Source organism: Schistocerca nitens, chromosome 3, assembly GCF_023898315.1.
Source record: "Schistocerca nitens isolate TAMUIC-IGC-003100 chromosome 3, iqSchNite1.1, whole genome shotgun sequence".
NCBI classification, from domain to species: domain Eukaryota; kingdom Metazoa; phylum Arthropoda; class Insecta; order Orthoptera; family Acrididae; genus Schistocerca; species Schistocerca nitens.
In genome coordinates, this window is record NC_064616.1 from 214809537 (window position 1) to 214833346 (window position 23810).

Here is a 23810-nt window from a genome sequence, read left to right on the forward strand (position 1 = left end):
ACACGCTACGAAACAAATGAACGCCACACAGCCACAACAACACGTAATGTCAGCGAAAACTCCGCCTATGTTTTGAGCAATCGAAAAACTGCATTGCCACGCGAACACAGGCAAAGAAGTAAGCCTATTTACTTCGCCAACAACACAAGAAAACGTACCACAACTTCAAAACTGTAAGTTACAGAAAGAAAACGTGATACAGTCTTATTTCCGTTCGTAAATGCATAACAAACAGAAAATAAATTACGTTTTGCTGTTTGCAGATGACATGTTGTATATTGTGTAGCATAACAGCTACCAAAACAAGAGGACAATAACATAATGTAAGGTATGTTACTTTTCGCCAATTAAGTTATAAATGAAACTTTTACATAATTGTGTAAACGACGCAAATGTTAATATATTGACAGCAAATTTACAGTTAAAAATAAAAATAGAACCCACTGACGATAGCACAAAAGTGCTGAAACGTGTAAGGGTGAAACAAAAGAAAGAAGGTGTCTTGCACAAGGCGGAACTTCTCATCCCATTTTCTTAGCAAGCACGGAGACAAGAAGAAGAACTGCACCACAAGATGATTACATGTAATATGCATTGCCCGTAAATATGCGAAGAGAGCCATTGCTATTCTGTTTCACTACTGACGGCAAAGCATTGAAAATAGTAACAACAGTAAAATACGAAGGAGAAGTCATCCGGAGCCAGCTAAATTGGAAAGACCACATGAAGCAAACTGTAACGAAATCAGGTAAAACACGGAGACTCACTGGGAGAGCGTTGAGAATCTTGAGCGGCTTGTAGTGAAATTGAGTGCTTATGGAATATCGTCTCAGTTATGTGACTGTATTCGTGATTTCCTGTCAGAGGGGTCACAGTTCGTAGTAACTGACGGAAAGTCATCGAGTAAAACAGAAGTTCAAATGGTTCAAATGGCACTATGGGACTCAACATCTGAGGTCATCAGTCCCCTAGAACTTAGAATTACTTAAACCTAACTAACCTAAGGACATCACACATATCCATGCCCGTGCCAGGATTCGAACCTGCGACCCTAGCAGTGGCGCGGTTCCGGACTGTAGCGCCTAGAACCGCTCGGCCACCGAGGCCGTCAAAACAGAAGTGATTCCTGGCGTTCCCCAAGGTAGTGTTAGGTGCTCTTTGCTGTTCCTTACCTACATAAACGATTTGAGAGACAATCTGAGCAGTCGCTTTAGGTTATTTGCAGATGACGCTGTCGTTTATCGACTAATAAAGTCATCAGAAGTGTGGTATCGATAGGTACGATGCCACGGCGTAGATGAAAGTTCTTAAGTTGGCACTACGACAGACACCGACGACAGCGCCCTGTAGCCGGTGCTGTGGAAGTCTACGAGCTCCGCAACAGATTCTGCCCCATTTCATCAAGGGCGGACGACCGGGACACATCGATTGCTATTGAGACTATGTACTGCTTACGACGGGTCTAAGGCTTCGCACCTCAGTGCAAAGTTATGCATTCTGTTAATATTGTGATATAGTAAAACCATTTCTGACAAGGGAACCTCCCCATCGCACCCCCCTCAGATTTAGTTATAAGTTGGCACAGTGGATAGGCCTTGAAAAACTGAACACAGATCAATTGAGAAAACTGGAAGAAGTTGTGTGGAACTGTGAAAAAATAAGCAAAATATACAAACTGAGTAGTTCATGGGAAGATATGCAATATCAATGACATTGGGAACGCAGGGCCGTCGTGGTCTCGTGGTAACGTGAGCAGCTGCGGAACGGAAGGTCGTAGGTTCAAATGTTCCATCGAGTGAAAAGTTTAATTTTTTATTTTCAGTTTATGTGACAAACTCTTATGTTTTCATCACTTTTTTGGGAGTTATTATCACATCCACAAGAAAACCTAAATCGGGCAAGGTAGAAGAATCTTTTTACCCATTCGCCAAGTGTACAAGTTAGGTGGGTCGACAACACATTCCTGTCATGTGACGCACATGCCGTCACCAGTGTCGTATAGAATATATCAGATGTGTTTTCCTGTGGAGGAATCGGTTGACCTATGACCTTGCGATCAAATGTTTTCGGTTCCCATTGGAGAGGCACGTCCTTTCGTATACTAATCGCACGGTTTTGCGATGCGGTCGCAAAACACAGACACTAAACTTATTACAGTGAACAGAGACGTCAATGAACGAACGGACAGATAATAACTATGCAAAAATAAAGAAAGTAAAATTTTCACTCGATGGAAGACTTGAACCATGACCTCTCGTTCTACAGCTGCTCACGCTACCACGGGACCACGGCACTCCTGAGCTCACGATGTCCATGATGTTGCCTATGGGGCCATGAACTACTCAGTTTGTATATTTTGCTTATTTTTTCACAGTTCCACACAACTTCTTCCTGTTTTCTCAATTGATCTGTGTTCAGTTTATCAAGGCCTATCCACTGTGCCAACTTATAACTAAATCTGAGGGGGTGCGATGGGGAGGTTCCCTTGTGAGAGCAGTACCGAGAGATTGTCATCTTTTCCTGCTCTTACTCACTTCCTACATTCGGCCTACCCTTCAGTTTATAGGAGCAGACCCACGCGCTGCCTCCCAGGTGGGATACAAAAAGAAGATCAAAACAAATTGCAAAATGATTTAGAGAAGATATCTGTATGGTGCGAAAATTGTCAGTTCACCCTAAATAATGAAAAGTGTCTGGTCATCCACAGGAGGGCTAAAACGAATCCGTTATACTTCGGTTACACGATAAATCAGTCAAATCTAAAGGCCGTAAATTTAACTAAATACCTAGGAATTACAATTACGAACAACTTAAATTGGAAAGAACACATAGAAAATGTTGGGGGGAAGGCTGACTAAAGACTGCGTTTTATTGGCAGGACACATACAAAATGTAACAAATCTCCTAAGAAGAGCCGGCCGGGGTGGTCTAGCGGTTCTAGTCGCTTCAGTCTGGTACCGCGCGACCGCTACGGTCGCAGGTTCGAATCCTGCCTCGGGCACGGATGTGTGTTATGTCCTTAGGTTAGTTACGTTTAAGTAGTTCTAAGTTCTAGGGGACTGATGACCTCAGATGTTAAGTCCCCCAATTTTAAATCGCAAACGCTGAAGAACATCAAGAGGAGCTTCAAACCTTAGTAAAATGGGCGGCAGAGTCATTTGTATATAGCGTGAACCACTTGTATCGGTATTACACTGAAAATACGTGCACAATAGTGCAAATGTCGACAGCATGCGATGTCTGACCTGTTTGGAAACGCTCTTGTTCCATTCAAATTCAAATGGCTCTGAGCACTATGGGACTTAACATCTGAGGTCATCAGTCCCCTAGAACGTAGACATACTTAAACCTAACTAACCTTGAGGACATCACACACATCCATGCCCGAGGCAGGACCGAGCGAGGTGGCGCAGTGGTTAGACACTGGACTCGCATTCGGGAGGACGACGGTTCAATCCCGCGTCCCGCCATCCTGATTTAGGTTTTCCGTGATTTCCCTAAATCGCTCCAGGCAAATGCCGGGATGGTTCCTTTGAAAGGGCACGGCCGACTTCCTTCCCCGTCCTTCCCTAGTCCGATGAGACCGATGACCTCGCTGTCTGGTCTCCTTCCCCAAATAACCCAACCTAACCCGAGGCAGGATTCGAACCTGCGACCGGAGCAGTCGCGCGGTTCCGGACTGAGCGCCTAGATCCGCTAGACCACCGCGGCCGGCTGTTCCAATCACTTGCTGTTCACAACACTAAGGCTTGCTTTACTCTTGATCCTCAAGCTAGCATTCAGTACTGCTCAAGCCTGTCACGGGTTTGTTTTTCCAGTAGTGTTAGTTGTACGTTAACACAGCAGCATGGATGGATTTACCGACGAAGAATCGGCCGATATGCATCTCGTCTATGGGTTCACTGAATGCAGTGGAAAAGCATTACGACGGTGCCATGCTCAGCTGTCCTACAACGAAGGCCACCACACCACAGTAGTTTTGCATTTGTACACAGGCACCCACGAATAACTGGACGCTTCCATGTTTCTATGTTTTGATAAATCTGTGTTATGGTTTTTTTCACTATTGTGAAAGTGTTGTCACACAACCAAAGATAATTCTGGTAACAAAGCCAAATAAATAGTAAATACCTTATTACTCTGTGGCGAGCCGCCGGAGATCACATGTCTATTTACATCAAAATACTCTGAAAATATGTATGAACAACCCCCAAAATTTTGTCGGTGGGGTTTTGTTTCACGCTGTATCGTACTTACAGGGTGAGTCAGCTGCCCCTACCGATGCCATTTTATGCAACCCCGGCTATGTCTCCAACGGGAATGGTATCCAGACTGGAGACAGACACGTAATCTATGTAAATTCCCATTCAGAGCAGTGGACGACTAACAATAAACAGTATCATACCGTAAAAAACACAAGATAGGGCTGTATTTTTGGACCAAGATATACATTACTTCTGCCATACTTATCCAAGTGTCTCCAATCTTCCTTTGTGTAATTGGCCATGTAGTCATATCGGTTTTGGGCGTGCTCGTACATTTATTCTGTTTATAGTACTTAATCTTTTGTAAATGGTTCAGAAGCTTTGTCTTGTAAAGTGTGTTTCATCATAGAAAACAACGAAATTAACAGGAGATACCAAAATGGGAAACGTGGAAATAACTTTCCGGTATACAACCCAATGAAAAGATTAATATATTACTCGCCGCATTAATGTACTCAGGTTATATCATAAGCAAAATTTGTGCAATAGGTCTAAGATATCTTTATATCCTTTACCAGTTAATCTGCGACATGTGCTTCACATCTTCAGAGCCAGCTGGCCAACAACGTTGTTCTGTTATGGGCGTTTGCATAGAACGACATCGGTAAGATCAGCTAATTCACCCTGTATATTAATCTTTTAATTGAGTTATATACTGCAAAGTTGCTACTTCCACACTTCCAATTTTGATATTTCCTGTTACTTTAGTTGTCTCAGATGGTAAAACACACTTTATAAGGCAACGTTTCTGAACCATTTACGGAAGATTAAGTACTTACAGTGAAATCCAGAATCTTTATCACTACACCGTTAATTATACAAAGAAAAACTGGGGACACTTGGATAAGTATAGCAGAAGTAAGGTACATCTTGGCCCAATAATACCGTGTAACTCGTGGCCAATCCTCACTTGTATTTTTTACAGCATCATTCCGTTTGAAACTTCCTGGCAGATTAAAACTGTGTGCCAGAGCGAGACTCGAACTCGGGACCTTTGCCTTTCGCGGGCAAGTGCTCTACCAACAGAGCTACTCAGGCACGACTCACGCCCTGACCTCACAGCTTTACTTCTGCCAGTACCTCGTCTCCTATCTTCCAAACTTTACAGAAGCTCTCCTGCGAACCTTGCACACTCCGCTGCAAAGCGAAAATCTCATTCTGGAATCATTCCGTTTGCTAACAGTCGCCCAAAGCTCTGAGATAGTCTGGTCACTGTTCCTGATACAGACGTTGTGGGCATTGCATAAAACAGCATTGGTAGGGGCAGCTCAATCACCCTGAAATGTACCATTCACATGTAAAATCAGTTTGAAGATCGGATCGCTTCCTAATCTCTCGCTTCATGGTATGCACACTGAGGATGGGGAGGGGGGGGGGCGCAATTAGCTCTGATCTATGTGCTGTAGGAATACGCGGTGTGGGCAATGTTTGAGTACTTGCCGTAGGGTACTTTTTTATGTGACGAAGGACGTCCTCTTCAAAGTCGAGTGTGCATCGCGCCCTTGGAGCCCCACAGCCAATCCTCCTAGTTTCGTCCGAGCGAGGTGGCGCAGTGGTTAGCACACTGGACTCGCATTCGGGAGGACGACGGTTCAATCCCGCCTCCGGCCATCCTGATTTAGGTTTTCCGTGATTTCCCTAAATCGCTTCAAGCAAATGCCGGGATGGTTCCTTTGAAAGGGCACGGCCGATTTCCTTCCCCATCCTTCCCTCACCAGAGCTTGCGCTCCGTCTCTAATGACCTCGTTGTCGATGGGACGTTAAACACTAATCTCCTCCTCCTCCTCCTCCTCCTCCTCCTCCTCCTCCTAGTTTCGAACGTATCAATCTCTTGCAGCCGTTGTTGAAGTCGGACTAAGGTATTATACGATGTAATTGCAACTGGCACTGACTAAGGCGACATTTTCTCAGCTTGTGTGCTTGCCGTGAAGTGGGAGATATGGAAGTGATCCAATCTTCAAACTTATTTGTCCAAATGGCGCATTTCCGGACATGGATTCCTTATCAGAACTTCATCGAATAAGTCCCCCAAGCAATCCCTAGAAGCCTGCAATAAGATTTTTGAATCACCCTTTATATATAATCATCTTCTTAAGCCCATTATCATATGCAAAAAATTAGCATACGGTTTCATTTAACAAAATAACAAATTAGGGCGAAATAATGGAATTTGTAGCTGCCTTGTTCCGGCGTATGCCGCATGTGTAAAAGGCATCGTATTATCTTTCCCCTGTGGATGAAGTACAGACAGAGTACTGAAGAATGAGCCACAGGTAGTCGATGCATTTTTATCGTCTGTTTATTTTCTTATAAGATGAACTAAAATTAACTATCAAACATATGAGCAATAAATACAACTCGTTTACAAATACATTTAGCACTGTTCGCCTGGTAAATCTGGTAAGAGAATAAATATGAGACTCCTTAACAATTGCCGGCCGGAGTGGCCAGGCGGTTCTAGGCGCTACAGTCTGGACCCGCACGACCGGTACGGTCGCAGGTTCGAATCCTGCCTCGGGCATGGATGTGTGTGATGTCCTTAGGTTAGTTAGGTTTAATTAGTTCTAAGTTCTAGGCGACTGATGGCCTCAGAAGTTGAGTCGCATAGTGCTCAGAGCCATTTGAAACATTTGAACAATTATGGGATCTTAAATCTAGTCATTTCTGTTCCAGACAAAGAAAAAATACAGGAGAAATAATAGGAATATTTCACCACTCTAACTGCTATGAACTGTAAAATATAAAAACATATGCAGACAAAGACGTAAGTCGCACAGTTTATTTGAATACAACTTCATAATGCAACTAAAACATTACATTCAGACAAAATTTCTGGCTAATTTAAGAATACTTTTCAAGAATAAAATGATAAACTCAAATTCTCGCTTTAAGTATAAGAAGGTCTATGAAGTATTGTAACTAACCACTAGTGACCTTAAAGCTCTATATAAATCAAGAAACGACGGAAATATTGAGAATAAAATCAAATTTGTGTTGTGTATACAAACTGAAAAAGAAAGCTTACGAATTCATAGGATTCGAGGATTCTACAGGCAGAGCGAACATGACATGAGTATGTTAATAATAACTTAACAATACCGCCATAACATCTGGAATATAACTACTTTATACTCCAAGCCATCTGTACCATAGATGATATCGACCAGTGCGCAGCACATAAAGCATAAGTAAACAATCTGCCATTGCTTAATGGAAGTTCTCAAAACGTATTCAAACGCATTCCTGACGGAAAAATTGGAAAAATCTTAGTGTCACCCAAAGAACATTGTAGCAGATATCGTATGACTTACAGGATGGTACGATTAGACGATACGGACAGGGAAACCAAAATTATTACCTCTAGGTGTGAAATAACAAAGGTATTTTGGTATCTCCCTAGGAAAATGAAGATGATACATAAACTAGTGTGCATGTTTGTTGCGAAGATGAAATAAGGACTCAGTAAAAAAATATCCAGTAAGGTATCAGTTTTCAGCAACAGTACGTCAAATCACTGAACTTTACACCTGACTCCTCATCCACAGATCCGAGAATAGTAATCTCTCACCTTTAGAAAACTAATGCGTGTTTCCCAGCGTTTAAATAAACTTCATTGGAAAGACTGAGTTATCCATTTTCTATTAATAAATAGTCTAAAGAATTATATTGAGATTTTTCTGTATTAGCAGTGCACCATGAGTGTCTCTTTGAATTAGAAAATATTAAGTTGGTTGCTAAGGCTGCCAACAAATCCATTAGTATCACAGTAATGCTCTCTGGAGAAAGTCAGTATTCCAGAATATGAAGTTTACAGATAGGGAGCGTTCATCCAATTCTAAATATGCACACAGAAGATCTTTCCCTAGACAATCATCAGTCAGATCAGGGCAGAAGTGGCAGCAATTTAACCAGGTTACCTTCAGTGATTCACAACGCAGACGCCACTTTGCGCACCAAGCCAAAAATAATTCTGTAAATGTGTCCGCATCTGTGCCTCTCACAACACGTTAAAATTCTGACAGCATTTTTCATGCAGGAAATTGTAGAAAACATTAGACACTGTACTGTATTACAATTAATACGAGGTACTTCAACACTGGAAAATATACTTTCATTTTTTTCTGTATCTGTATTCTGTTAGGTCACACATCGCTCATCCTCCAGTTTGCGAAAGTTGTCTCATTGTATCTAAATCTGCAACATCGTAATGAGCGAGCATCCGATGGTATTCGTTAATACCCATCACACTCGTCATTAGATTTCGTTAAAAAAAAAAGTAAGAGATGTCTCTTAAGGGGCTCCGGAAAGGCTCAAAATCATGAAAAGTTCAATTTTTACTTTTTTGCGTTTTCTGAATCTGCAGACTATTACCTTTTAATAGATATATAATTTATTCAATTCCGAAGACTACAACTATTTTTAAATTTTTTTTGAAATGTGTTCTACATGGGCGTGACCCACTGTGGCGCTGTTAAACTGCTGTCAAATGGTGTTATTATTAACGTCCGTGTTCATCAGGTACATTTTAGTGATGTGAGATAAAGTATGTGTTGTGGCTAACCTGTGATGGTTCAATATATATCGCTGGTGTGATTGTCGATTGTTTCATGTTTATTTACTCTGTCGTTATCTCGAAAATATTCGTAATTAATTCTGTTTCTTGAGTCTCTGTTTTGTTGAAGTATAATAATGAGTAAAAGTAAAGTTATTAGAAATCCTCTGAAGGCTTTTAAGAAAAGGAGAAATGTTGGAAAGCCAAAGGTAGGTGTTATTACTGTAAACAATAAAGACGATGAAAATACCCAACATAGCTTGTGTCCCAAAGAAGAAGACAGTTGGTGTAAATATAACAAAGGATTGCTAACTGGTGAAGTGTACACTCATAAGCATAGTCTGCCTCATGCAATAATGGAGGTGATAAAACCTATTTTCAGAGACTTAGCAGCACCTGAACTGTTGAAAAAGTGTATTCACGGAAAAACTCAAAACCCCAATGAAAGTGTAAATAGTGTTATATGGTCGAGAATCCCCAAGACTGTATTTGTTGGAATAGAAACACTTCACTTTGGTGTGTATGATGCTGTTGCGACTTTCAATGATGGCAACATTGTAAGGTGCAAGGTATTTAGAAATATGGGAATGAAGATAGGTTCTAACATGGTAGGAGCGATGCTTGCTTTAGACAAGGAACGCCTTCGGGCTGCAGAAAGGGCTGTAAAGAGTCTAGAAATACAAGCAAGAGTAAACAGGAGGAGGAACAAGAGGAAGCTGGAGGAGGAGTTTGCAGAGGATGAAGATAATCCATCCTATGGACCTGGAATGCACTAAAAAGTTAATCCAATCTTTGTCGCTCGATTCCCAAAACTTTTATTTTCTCATACTAATTACATGTTTTCTAAGGATCTTCCAAACATATTTGTTTCAAACTTTCAGTAAATGTTACACAGTACCTTCTGCATAATTTAACACAGCCTTTTTCCAAAAAAAACTGTATATTTTTCAATATATAAATAAAAAATTGCAAACAAATGTTGTGAATTTTCATTACAATTGAAAAAAAAATCATCTTTAATAACTGAACTAAAATTTTGTAAAATTCCTGTGTTAAGTTGTAGCCCATGTTCCAATAAATAATCTGTAAAAAGTTCAACTTCCTACCTCAAATACTTTGTGAGGAAAGATGTAATTTATAAGCGTTATTTTAACATTGAAAGTATAGGGCGTTCCGGAGCCCCTTGATATGGGCAGCGGCAATGAGATTATATGATTTTTCGATACTAATCAAGGTGAAATACAGGTCTGCTGTGTTTCGAAACCCAAACCCCCATACACTGTTCTTATAGATCTCTATGCGTTATTTTGGGATTAACCTAGTTGTCAGTAACCTAACACATGCATCGTGGGACAACAATAAAAGATTGTACTTACATTTGCAACATTATAGATTATAAAATGTTAGTATTGATTTATCGTCTGCTGATCCGATGATGAATACTGTAGCCTGTGCTCCTCATCAACTTTAGTATCTGAGTAATGTTAACTTTTTGTCGAAACAGCACTTTCAGAAAAAAATGGCTGGCACAACAGTCTCACGATTAGTACTGACCAAAATAAACTTTCAGTACGTAACCTCTGCAGGAAAGCGATGAAACGCAATGTCAGCCATTCATCTTAAGAATTTGAAAATTTAAAATGCTGGCATAATCTACTCATAACGAGGTGTAATATTATGTTAAAAATTTAACGCAATAAGACAAGTATTACAGTTAGTTTATGTGTTTGTCCTCAAGCAGCGTAATTTCAGTCATCCAGAATAAGAGAACGAGAGTACTTAGTGACTTGCAACAAACTTAACACATAATTTGAAGTCTTTAGGAGACTTTTGCCCGCTAATGAAAGGAAAAAAGTTTATCGCTAACTACATTTTCATTGTTAGTGCACTAAAACTGCCGCGCGAGGGATGTCTCATTAATTTACTACTTCTGTACTACTGATTCTATTCGCAACACATTTTTCAGGCTGTATGTGACATATACCACTGGATGGAGTTGCAAAGTTATATCATTGTGCGACACACAGTTCAGGAGATAAAACGTCATAAGCAATGAGCTGCGTGAAAACGAAACTGTTAGGCGAAATCAGCTAGAGATACATTTGAAAGATGTGGACAGATATGAGTAAATATGTTAAATATATGTGACCAGTGCGTACGCCCGCAACGCCGTTGATGAAAGGTTCCTCCTAAGGCCCTGGATCGATTTCAACCAAACTTGGTACTCATATTACATGGAGAGAAATACTGAGGGCGTAAGAACCAGCAATCTCTTATTGGAGTGGGGGTGATAATGTGGACAAAGAAGGGGGAGAGGGAGGGAAGGAGGGAGGGGGGAGGAGGAGGAGGAGGATATGGATCCAGATATTGAGGAGGAGAGGGGCAGAGCAAGGAGGAGGGAGAAATGCACAGAGAAAGGGAAGAGGAGATGGCAGAGGGAGGGGGAACGAGAAAGACACAAAGGAAGGGAAAAGGAGGAGATGAACAGATGTGAGCGTGTGGGTGCTATTCTGTTATTCTGCGCAACGGATTAATCTGAAATGTACCCTTTACCCTGTGGCTCCTGCAATATGCTATTTCCACCCCCAGACTACTACAGAAGTCAGACAGACGCTCCTAACGTTCTAGAGAGAAATGTCTGAAAAACTTTCAGCAATAAATATCTTCTGGAGACGTCCGCTGTAAGGAAATGACACAAAAATTCACAAAATTTCTTACGTAACTAGTGGGATACTTGGGTACTAATTAGTGTAAGAAAAACATGAAACTAACGAAAATTATTATTTATTTCTGCAAAAATTCTGAGAAATCACATAGCACTTTTAGTTTTGAACTGAACACGTTATTTAGGGGTTCCTTTCTGGAATGTGAAGCTATCTCTTAAGGATAGGATTCACTAATGAAATTTCTATGCAACGTTTAAGATTGTTATTGACTTGGCAGAATGGCTGAGAGCCGCACCTACTCAACTTGAATAATTATCCGTTACAATGTGCTAGGTACAGTCGAGGCTGCCGTGTGTGAAATGCAGTGAAGTGTACTGTTGTGGAGGAAATATGGGGCTCACAAGAGCTGTAGCGCGCAATACCGTAAGCTGCGATGACTGCTGTCTGCGCCGCTCGCTGCTGACAAATAAGATAACTCTCGTTCTATCTGGATTGACCTTCGCCAATCAGTCTCCCTACGCCTTGATGAAGTCGCCACTAGTCTAACTATTGGCATGGTACACCGGTCAGATAACCAGTCCACTGGGATGCCACTCAAAAATTCGCTCACAGGCGTTTAACTATAACTCTGTCCGTTCACACAGCACAATAAGTGTGGCGGCCAACACAGTGAACAACGCTTAATTGCAAGGACTCAATATAGAGTCGCACTCCGATTCGCTCTCGACAGAGGTGCTCTCCCAGTGAAGTACTGAGGAGAGACTTGTTCCTCGTTCTTTGAGTACACGTACGAGCGCGCACGCTCTCATTACGTGTTCTCGCTCCAAGAGCGACAATGGAACGGCCCCTCTCCACGGCCTCTTCCGTTACTCCTTCAGCTCAAGGCGTCAGAAATATCGTCTGCCAATTAGTATTGCTCTTCTAAAACGGGAGAATGACGTTTCGTTTAAGGCGACCGATCCGTAAATCTGTAGCATCGGCGTTTGGCGTTTGCTGTCTCCCTGTGAAAATCTCTGAAACTGTGTGCTCTGTTTGTAAAGAATACGTAGGCTTGGCGCTCCCACACAATGTAGCGGAATTTGCTTTTAAGCCAAACACGGGGTCGTTTTTTCACTCGGGCAAACGCTGTCTGCTCTACGGGCGGTCACCGGCCGACGTAGATAGTTTGGGACCAGCCTCTTGGCGTGCGGATGCTCTCCCGAACTAAAAGCTCCTGTGACCGTCGTGTCTGGAATGTGCGCGTGTACGCCAGCCTCGAGTATTTCAACCACGGTGCGCTTACTTGTTATTTGCATATCGTTTACATGAATTCATACAACATTGACTTTATCTTATCGAGTTTGGGTTCGAATGAAGCGTCTTGATGTGTGGAATATGATTGTGAGCGCGGAATATGTAAGCAATGAAGGTCAGGAGACCATGACGTCTGACACAGAGAGCAGGGGAGGAGGAGATGGACAGAAAAAGGAAAGAGGAATACACGGACAGAGAGACCGGAAAGAGTATATGTACAGAGAGAGGGGGAAGGAGGAGATGAACTAATAGCAGATTGGAGCAAATATGTACCCAGGCAAAGCAGGATACTCAGCTAGTACGTGGGAGAAAAAAAAGCTGGCTACTAAATCCTCATCTACATTGTCACTTGAACACAATCTTTCCAGGTTCTTGTCTATGTGTTTAAGTGATTTACTCTTTCGGCTGTCGACTTCAGTCACCGTGATTGTGTATCAAATAATGTTAACCAGAAATAACACATGGCTTACTGAAACTTCCTGGGAGATTAAAACTGTGTGCCGGACCGAGACTCGAACTCGGGACCTTTGCCTTTTTCGGGCAAGTGCTTTACCATCTGAGCTACCCAAGCACGACTCACGCCCAGTCCTCACAGCTTTACTTCTGCCAGTACCTCGTCCCCTACCTTCCAAACTTTACAGAAGCTCTCCTCCGAACCTTGCACAAGTAGCACTCCTGAAAGAAAGGATATTGCGGAGAGATGGCTTAGCCACAGCCTTGGGGTTGTTTCTAGAATGAGATTTTCACTCTGCAGCGGAGTGTGCGCTGATATGAAACTTCGTGCCAGATTAAAACTGTGTGCCGGACCGAGACTCGAACTCGGGACCTTGCCTTTCGCACACAGTTTTAATCTCCCAGGAAGTTTCATATCAGCGCACACTCCGCTGCAGAGTGAAAATCTCATTCTGGAAACATGGCTTATGTTTGCTTAATTTTATCTTGACACGAGAAATCTACCGTAGTACAGGAATTGCTGAAGTTATTTTTGTTTTAACACTTAATCCCAATAACATAGTTTAGTTTTTTCTCTAGTTCTTTATGGGCGTGTAAGTTTAAGTTAGATTAAGTAGTGTGTAAGTCTAGGGACCGATGACCTTAGCAAAATGCTTCAAATGGCTCTGAGCACTATGGGACTTGACATCTTAGGTCATCAGTCCCCTAGAACTTAGAACTACTTAAACGTAACTAACCTGAGGACATCACACACATCCATGCCCGAGGCAGGATTCGAACCTGCGACCGTAGCGGTCGCGCGGTTCCAGACTGAAGCTCCTAGAACCGCTCGGTCACACCGGCCGGCGATGATGACCTTAGCAGTTTGGTCCCATAGGAACTTACCACAAATTTCCAAAATTTTCCGTAGTGCATCCTGGAAACATGGGTTTGCTGGTCTATGTGTTACGGTGTGGGCGACATAGTGTTACACGAGCGTAATGACCTCCAAATCTTTGATGACGGTGCAGTTACAGCTCATCGATATCGCGACACTGTACTCCTTCCACATGTGCGTCTATTCAGCGATGCATTCGGCCGTGACTTCATTTCTATGGATGGCATCGCGCGGCCGCGTCGAAAAGCGCAGGTGGAGAAGTTCGTGGAGCGGTAATATATTCGGCGAATGGACTGGTCTGTCCCATCTAGCACGCGTGGGATGCACTGGGAAGACGTATCACAGCACGTCCATATGCAACGACGACTATCCCGCGCTGGTGGAGGGTTGGGACGTCCTATTACAAGAACTCCTTACCGATCTTGTAGCCAGCATGGGATCACGTTGCAGGTCATGCATTGCTGTCCGTGGTGATTACACACCCTATTAAGAACCGTGTCCCGCCTTTTGTAAGGTGCAGGAGGCTATCACAAATCGCGATGAGTTCAGTGTACCTATTGTCTTTGAATAAAAGTGTCATTTCCCTTCGTGTCCCTTCTGAGCTACATTGCACCAGTTTTTTTTTATATGTATGGTCCAAGAACATCGAGTTATGTTACTCGGGAGTGACACATCATGAAAAGTTACATTCGTCCTGAAGTTTTGAAAACCAGTTTATTACAAACATTCGCTTGAGTGCATACTTCATAGTTCTGCTTTTGTAAGGAGCAAAGAACTACCATAAATCGTGGTGAGTTCAGTGTAATTATTGTTTTTGAATACTCTTATGTGTCATTTCCCTTCATCTACATCCATACTCCGCAAGCCACCCGACGGTGTGTGGCGGAGGGTACCTTGAGTACCCCTATCGGTTCTCCCTTCTATTCCAGTCTCGTGTTGTTCGTGGAGTCTCGTATAGTTCGTGGAAAGAACGATTGTCGGCATGCCTTTGTGTGGGCTCTAATCTCTCTGATTTTATCCTAATGGTCTCTTCGCGAGGTATGCGTAGGAGGAGCAATATACTGCTCGACTCCTCGGTGAAGGTATGTTCTCGAAACTTCAACAAAAGCCCGTACCGAGCTACTGAGTGTCTCTCTTGCAGAGTCTTCCACTAGAGTTTATCTATCATCTCCGTAACGCTTTCGCAGTTACTAGATGATCCTGTAACGAAGCGCGCTGCTCTTCGTTGGATCTTCTCTATCTCTTCTACCAACCCTATCTGGTACGGATCCCACACCGGTGAGCAGTATTCAAACAGTGGACGAACAAGTGTACTGTAACCTACTCCCTTTGTTTTCGGATTACATTTCCTTAGGATTCTTCCAATGAATCTCAGTCTGGCATCTACTTTACCGACGATTAATTTTATATGGTCATTCCATTTTAGATCACCCCTAATGCGTACTCCCAGATAATTTATGGAATTAACTGCTTCCAGCTGCTGAACTGCTATATTGTAGCTAATGATAACGGATCTTTCTTTCTATGTATTCGCAGCACATTACACTTGTCGACATTGAGATTCAATTGCCATTCCCTGCACCATGCGTCAATTCGTTGCAGATCCTTCTGCATTTCAGTACAATTTTCCATTGTTACAACTTCTCGATATACTACAGAATCATCCGTAAATAGCCTCAGTGAACTTCCGATGTTATCCACGAGGTCATTTATATATATTGTGAATAGCAACGGTCTTACGACACTCCCCTATGGCACACCTGAAATCACTCTTACTTCGGAAGACTTCTCTCCATCGAGAATGACATGCTGCGTTCTGTTATCTAGGAACTCTTCAAGCCAATCACACAATTGGTCTAATAGTCCATATTCTCTTACTTTGTTCATTAAACGACTATGGGGAACTGTATCAAACGCCTTGCGGAAGTCAAGAAACACGGCATGTACCTAGGAACCCGTATCTACGGCCCTCTGAGTCGCTTCTGAGCTACATTGCAGAAGTTTTTTCTATGTGTGGTCCAAGAACATCGAGCTATGTTACTCGGTCGTTACACATCATGCATAAGTTACTTTCGTCCTGAAGTTTTGAACAACAATTACAAACTTTCGCTTGACTGCATACTTTTTGGTTCTGTGAAACATCCATTCACTGAAGAATACTCAGTTTTTGTTACTGTTTCTTTATGATCCATTGACACAGAGGTAATGAGAGAGAAAAGTCCATTGGTGGTCTGTGGAAGTAATCGCCCGTTGTCTTGTTAAAAAATTCATCCCAAGAGTAGCATGAAACGGATTTAGGGAACGATGGGAATTTGAATCAAATCTCTGACAGCAGTCTGAACTCTGCTCCTTTCGTATGGGGGAATGAACTCAGTTAATTAAGGAAGCTAGATAGTTTCGGCCGGGGTCTTCTCGAAGAAAGTAGACCGACATTCGTCTCTGTGTTTTAGGAAATTCCCATAAGAGGATGGCCGTATCGGATTGTTACCGCTTCACCGCCCACCGACTTAACCATTGGAGGTTCTCACAGGACATACACAACACATAATGCAGGGAAATTACTCGTGATTTGATTCAGCAGAGCAGTTGCATCTGTTCAGATTTAATAGTGCAGTTAGTTCAAGAGAATGGAAGATATGAGCTAGGCAGTTTCCGTAAATATTTATATTACTTCCGTGAATTTCTGCTAAAGCCCTATCACCAAGCATTCGTTATATAAAATTTGATAGTGCTCAGTACCCTCTTGGAGGACGGAGCACATTCAATAGCTAGCCTGTTCTCAGTAATCGAAATCTACTAAAATCTTCTTGCTATCAGAAACGTAGTTAAATGATCAGGAGGACAAAGACCTATTTTTAAAAAATACAGAAACACAACTCATTCGATTAAACTAAGCAATAAGCAGTTGCTAATATCAGCCACTGTTTCCGTTACAGGTATCTAGAACTCAGATAGAGAGGACCGCTTTTCGATGCGGTCGCGCATTCCCATCCACACAAGTGAAGCCATGGCCGAATGCATCGCTGAATAGACGCACATGTGGAAGGAGTACAGTGTCACGATATCGATGAGCTGTAACTGTGCCGTCGTCAAAAATTTGGAGGTCAGTACGCTCATGTAACCACCAAGCGATTATGTTACGCGTTCCCACCGATCGTCATGTGAGGGTACGTCCAGAATCGCTGCTCTGGCTGAATCTGCTCTCATCCTAAAAGAGCATGCGACGCGACTCCTCATTAGTTCAGTCCCTATGTTTCTGGCACCATCGCAAACGGAGGTCTTCCAGTGTTCTCAACTGACAAGGGAACGGAACAAAAATGGTTCAAATGGCTCTGAGCACTATGGAACTTAACTTCTGAGGTCATCAGTCCCCCAGAACTTAGAACTACTTAAACCTAACTAACCTAAGGATATCACACACACCCATGCCCGAGGCAGGATTCGAACCTGCGACCGTAGCGGTCGCGCGGTTCCAGACTGTAGCGCCTAGAACCGCTCGGCCACCCCGGCCGGCGGGGGGGAACGGTACGGAACGGAACCTGTAAAGGCTACACATATCTGATAATTTTATGACGTTTCTCAAGCAATCATCGCATGTATTAAACGTTTTAGTAGTACAGTGTTATAAAAGCTATTTCAAACCACTTGTACGGTAGCTTCATATTGCTTAGTACACCTGTACAAATTTCGTTTCGTACCTGTATAATGTCAGATACGGATAATATTATAACATTTCTACTAAACCTGTTATTGAGGGATAAAGTTCTTTTTATTCATTTTATGTAGTTATCACGTGATTTTTTTAAGCGGGCACTGGTCCTACTTCTTCCATTCCTAAATAGACACGATATCCTAATAATTAATAATAGCAAGATCAGATGCAATGGACAGTGTAGGGATCATATTTTCTGAAAACTTTCGGTACGGATGGCCTTCAAGGTGACGCTTCTGATGACTGTATAGTATCTTCATCTGATTAAGTTAACACAAAATCGTTGTTGTTTCTACATAATTTTCTGTCGAGGAACTGAAATTTGCGTTATTTATTTCCACATTTCTTTAAAATTTTGTTTTATTTCCAAGAGCGCACTTCTTTCCTGAAATTACACTTTAATTGTTAATATCTATCTGAAAGTATGTTTTCAACATGATTTGCACACATTTACTAGCTTTCCCGAAATTTCAGTTAACAAGCACCGTGGTTCTACATAAAACTCTACAACTAGACTGTATTTTTCGATATTTTGCACGTACAAGACCAGCCTATCGAAGCAGTCAAACAATTGTGGCGTCGTTTCTAAGATATTTCCTGATGGCTTTCGTCTTGGGATCATCGTCCGACCTTTTTTTAATGATTTTCCCGACGTTTAGAAACCACAAGTGGCTGGTATTGTCACACATCCACCTTAAATTGCTGATAAGAGGGGGGATCTTTGAATACGTCAGGCAATCGTGTCGCCGAAATGTCAGAAAAACCATTAAACACTGGCCGGACATCCCAAAACGAAAGTTAACAGGCAAATAAACAGTCGCCCAAAAAGTTACGAGATGATTTGATTTTTGACTTTGTAACGGGACATCTTCCTCTAGCATTACTTTTCCTCAACAGTAGTTGTCGATACCTTTATTATTTTCGAATTTTGAACAGGTCAGTGTTACCTCAGTTGCTTTTCTGAAAAGTGTCACATAATTTTATACAAAGTGTGTCATACTTCAAAATAAAAGGAATTACGAAAAGGATTACTTTATAAAATATTTTAGTTTCGATGTTATAATCTATAAGTACTAGTTCTGAATGTACAGTTAAAATTATGTTTCTTAGAAACATTTGAAATTACGTGTTATTTGCACATTTAAAATTTCAATTATTAATTACGCAATCCTGTACTGTTTACTATGTTTATTTCTGGAGTCATTTATGAAATAGTAATGGAAATTAATAATGTAACGAAAGCTAGTAGGAATTCATTTGTTAAGAAAAATTGTAAACCCTTTGGAATATTGTTATTTCCGAGTGGTAAGCTTGCCTCTGATGTGATCAGATGTGTTTTTGTACAACAGGTGCGAACAATTTAATTTCGGCTTCCTGAATGTGAAAAATCAAAATACTGTATGATATACTAAACTGTGAGGAAATCACTGGAAAATATATTTACGTAAAAAAAAAATCCTGCAACAACTATATTCCAATTTATTTAATTCAAACCAGCCGTGAGGACCTGACGTTAAGATTTCCAGCTTCAAGAATCAGACCCCTAGACAAGAAGAACTGAAGCCATCTCAGCGTGACAAGTTAAGTAAACCTGAAAGGTTATTGTAATCTTCGCTCCTTTCAAATCTTCATAAAAGATTTTCCTTATTAATTACTTGTACTGGGCACAGTTTAATGTGGATGTGGTTCTGGCGCTGCAGTCTGGAACCGCGGGACTGCTACGGTCGCAGGTTCGAATCCTGCCTCGGGCATGGGTGTGTGTGATGTCCTTAGGTTAGTTAGGTTTAAGTAGTTCTAAGTTCTAGGAGACTTATGACCTAAGATGTTGAGTCCCATAGTGCTCAGAGCCATTTGAACCATTTTGTGGATGTGGACAACAGATGGAAGGAGGACAGCGGGCGGAGATTGCAGCTTATAAACGACATCAGCGCTGAACAACGGTAGCAGCTTGAACTAATGATTGTAAACAACAAATGTGCAGCCAACATGTCAGTTGTGAGCAGGCAGAGGTAGTGGACATGCGACCGTAGCGTCTCAACGTTGTTGTCTCACAAATAGCAATCTGTAGATCAAGTGTTCAAGACATTCTCCAGCACGTTTTGAAGAAGAGAAAAGTGTGTGCCAAATTTGTCCATCACACCTTAACTCTCGAGCAAAAACGAAGACGCGTCGACGTCTGCCGCGATTTGATTGAAATGCAAAGCGTGGAAAGATCTTCTCTCGCAAAAACCATCACAGGAGACGAGACATGGTGTTATCGGTGCAGATCCAGCACAAAGCGAGGAAGTGCATACGTTCATGAAACTTCATGGCAGATCAAAACTGTGTGCCGGACCGAGACTCGAACTCGGGACCTTTGCCTTTCGCGGGCAAGTGCTCTACCATCTGAGCTACCCAAATGCACGACTCACGCCCCGTCCTCACAGCTTTCCTTCCGCCAGTACCAGGAAGTTTCATATCAGCGCACACTCCGCTGAAGAGTAAAAATCTCACTTTGCATACATTCATATCCAGTGTCAACGTTTGACGACATAACAGGCATTCTAGACAATGTGACGCGTGAAATGAACAACGTCGGTTGTACGAATGTTCTGAGCTTTGTAATTTAGTGGGGTGGGACTGTGAACCAACGCCTGAAGCATGAAAATCACCTTCTTAACTCCCCCCCTTTTCTTTATATTAAACCAATCTCGAAACTTTTTGAGCTAGCGAGGAAGGTCAACAAGTGGCCACGAAAAACTCAACTATTTTGAGATATTTGAGAAGGTGGAGCGAGACTAATTGTGGTCACACGGGATAAGTTTGTTTTGCTGCGCGTAGTGTGCAGCGCGTAGCACGAAGCTCGTATTACGCGTACTCCGGCACAATCTCGTATGAAGGGGGGTAGGACGCAAAAAATGGCTCTGAGCACTATGGGACTCAACATCTCTGGTCATCAGTCCCCTAGAACTTAGAACTACTTAAACCTAACTAACCTAAGGACATCACACAACACCCAGCCATCACGAGGCAGAGAAAATCCCTGACCCCGCCGGGAATCAAACCCGGGAACCCGGGCGTGGGAAGCGAGAACGCTACCGCACGACCACGAGCTGCGGGCTAGGACGTAAAACAGGCCGAATTGAAGCAGGGGGGGCACCACAGGACATTTTAATTTCCACTGTCTATACTTCTACAAATAAATTCATTAAACTTTAACAACATGACCGGGAAGGATTCAGGATTCAAAAATTGTTCGAATGGCTCTGAGCACTATGGGACTTAACAGCTGAGGTCATCAGTCCCATAGAATTTAGAACTACTTAAACCTAACTAACCTAAGGACATCAGGCACATCCATGGCCGAGGCAGGATTCGAACCTGCAACCGTAGCGGTAGCGTGGTTCCAGGCTGAAGCGCCTAGAACCGCTCGGCCTTCAGGATTCATACTCATAGCAGTGGAAGCTCAAAAACGTAACCAAACACACATTTTTTTTACATGTGAAATTTCATCATTTTTTCACTTATTACGCGCTGCATTTGTTGCTATAGGTACACTTTTCTTCCTAAGTAAGAGAGATTATTCGATGACTTTTGCACAGCATACAAACCATAGTTACAAGTGTATGAAATTCTAGAAGTTATTTAATTTATGAAAAAATGAATGAACTGTTACATTTTGAAGTTCATATTTAGAAAAAATTCAAGTTTTATAGTTAATTATCTCAATTTTTTCCACAGTTTTTTTAATAGATTTGGAAAATTCTAGAGTTTCATACACCTGTAACTACTGTTTGTATGGTATGAAAAATTCATCGAAGAATCGCTCTTACTTAGGAAGAAAAGTGTACCTATAACAACAAACGCAGCGAGTAATAAGTGAAAAAATGATGAAATTTCACATGTAAAAAAAGGTATTTTGCTACGTTTTTGAACTTCCGCCGCGATAAGTGTGAGTCCTCAATCCTTCCTGATCACGGTGACAAAGTTTTATGAATTTATCTGTAAAAGTATAGCCAGTAGAAATTAAAATGTCCTGTGGTGACTCTCGTGCTCCAAGTCGGCCCGTTTGACGTCCTAACCCCGTTAATGCTCGGTTTACACTAGCAAGTTATTGCAGCAATTTACTTGGGCGGAGGAACTTGCCGCGTGATTTGCGAGTGTAAACATATCGCCAAGTCGACTTGAGACTGTAGCAATTTGTTGCGGAAGTGACTTGCTGCACGTTTTCCGCTTCCAGTGTGAACACCACGCAAGAAGTATCTGCAAGTAAATTGCAGCTTTTAGGATTTATTTCTATTTCCTGCAAGTAGGAATCGCAAGTCATATTTAACATTTTACTTAATGTGGTGACTTAATTTTATGCAACCATCTTACGTATTACATGCAAACAAATTTCAGAAATGGAGGAGAAACGGGAATGGATGAAGCAGGATACAGAACATTTTATTGAAGCCGTGGAGAGCTACCCCGAAATACGGAACGTGCATAACCGAGACTTTAAGGATAGAGTGAAGATGAGCGCATTAAATGAAATCTCGTCGATATTCGACACATTTATAAAATAAGTACATAGAAAGTAGCATAACTTCAAGACACAACCCCTTTGCCACCTGCATCCACTCGCTTGTTGTTTTAGGAGTCTAGAAAAAGGACGATGTGTAATTATTGCATGTTCGATTTACTTAGCTTGTCACTTTCCATTTTATGAGCATTAGAAAAAAAAATTTTATAAGCACATCATTCTGTAAAACTCAGTTTATTTCAATAAAAATTTAATTCCATTGTTGTGTTTTCACATACCTTCAAATAATTTTCCCTTTTCAAGACGTTAAAAAAGGCTCTACATACATCGGGTACGATCAGAGAAACCATGCTGACGGGAATATGAAACAAGTACATTAAGGACTTGTATAAGTCTCCTACAAAGAAATATTTCATAATTCAAATCTTTTTTGGTTGTATGTTTCACATAAATAAATAAAATGCCTATTTTATTCGTAGCTCACCGGTAGCTATAAATCATAGAGTGACTAGCAAACGTTTCTATGCTGAAATAGCAGTACCGAAGTTTGTCTCGTTTTGATATGACGGGCGCTATTAACATCAACAAATACTCAGGATAATTTGCGGACGTTCCGCAAAAGTTTTCAAAAGTATCCGTGCTCTCGATACTAAGTTCTTGCAAAAGGTTATTACAGGCACCACTTTGCGATCTTCTCATTATCTAGTCTATAACCCAAATACTTCTCTTTTTCACGTTTTGCATCACAATTACAGTAGCTGCAGCATATCTCACCCGCCTACTTGTCATTTTACACTTCGGCTGACACTCCTAGTGGTACTGAAAGCATACGTAAACAGTATCAGCAAGTTGTTGACGCAAGTTTCTTGCCAAAGAACTTGCGGAACAATCTTGGTTAATTCTGCAAGTGGCTAGCAATAACTTCTCCAAGCGACTTGCTAGTGTAAACCCAGCTTAAGGCAAGTGAACTCGAGCAGAGCCCGAGCCCGGCTGCTGGAACCCCGACCGCTTCAGTGAGTGCGGGACTGACCTTCTCGGTGGCGTGCCCGGCGACGCCGGCCGCGGCCAGCGCTAGGACGAGCACGGCGGCTGCTGCAGGCGGCACACGGCGAGCGGCGGGCGCCATCGTCACACTGAGCCAGCCGCGGCGCGCCGCGCTTTCTCCGCTCGGGCCGCTTCGCCTCCCCGCCAGCACCAGCATCCGCGCAGGGGTGCACCTCACCACCGCCCCACCCCACATCCCACAACACGCCCACGCGCTGCCGCGCGCCAGAGCGTCCCGCAGCTGTACGTATCGGAATACTTCTCGCCGATATCACTCGGCGGCCGTCGATCGGCCTTTCTACACTACTAGCCATTAAAATTGCTACACCGAGAAGAAATGCAGATGATAAACGGGTATTCATTGGACAAATATATTATTCTAGAACTGACTTGTGATTATATTTTCATGGAATTTGGGTGCATAGATCCTGAGAAATCAGTACC

The 23810-nt window shown here is 42.2% G+C and overlaps 1 protein-coding gene across 1 annotated transcript in view; it reads right to left on the bottom strand.

The window, feature by feature from the left end:
* The window catches only part of LOC126249153 (uncharacterized), a 298975-nt gene extending 275452 nt beyond the window's left edge, over window positions 1-23523 (bottom strand). The window contains exon 1 of the mRNA XM_049950808.1: window positions 23353-23523. Coding sequence (XP_049806765.1) covers window positions 23353-23523 — 171 coding nt within the window. The remainder of the gene's footprint in view (window positions 1-23352) is intronic.
* Between the last annotated feature and the right edge of the window lie 287 nt (window positions 23524-23810).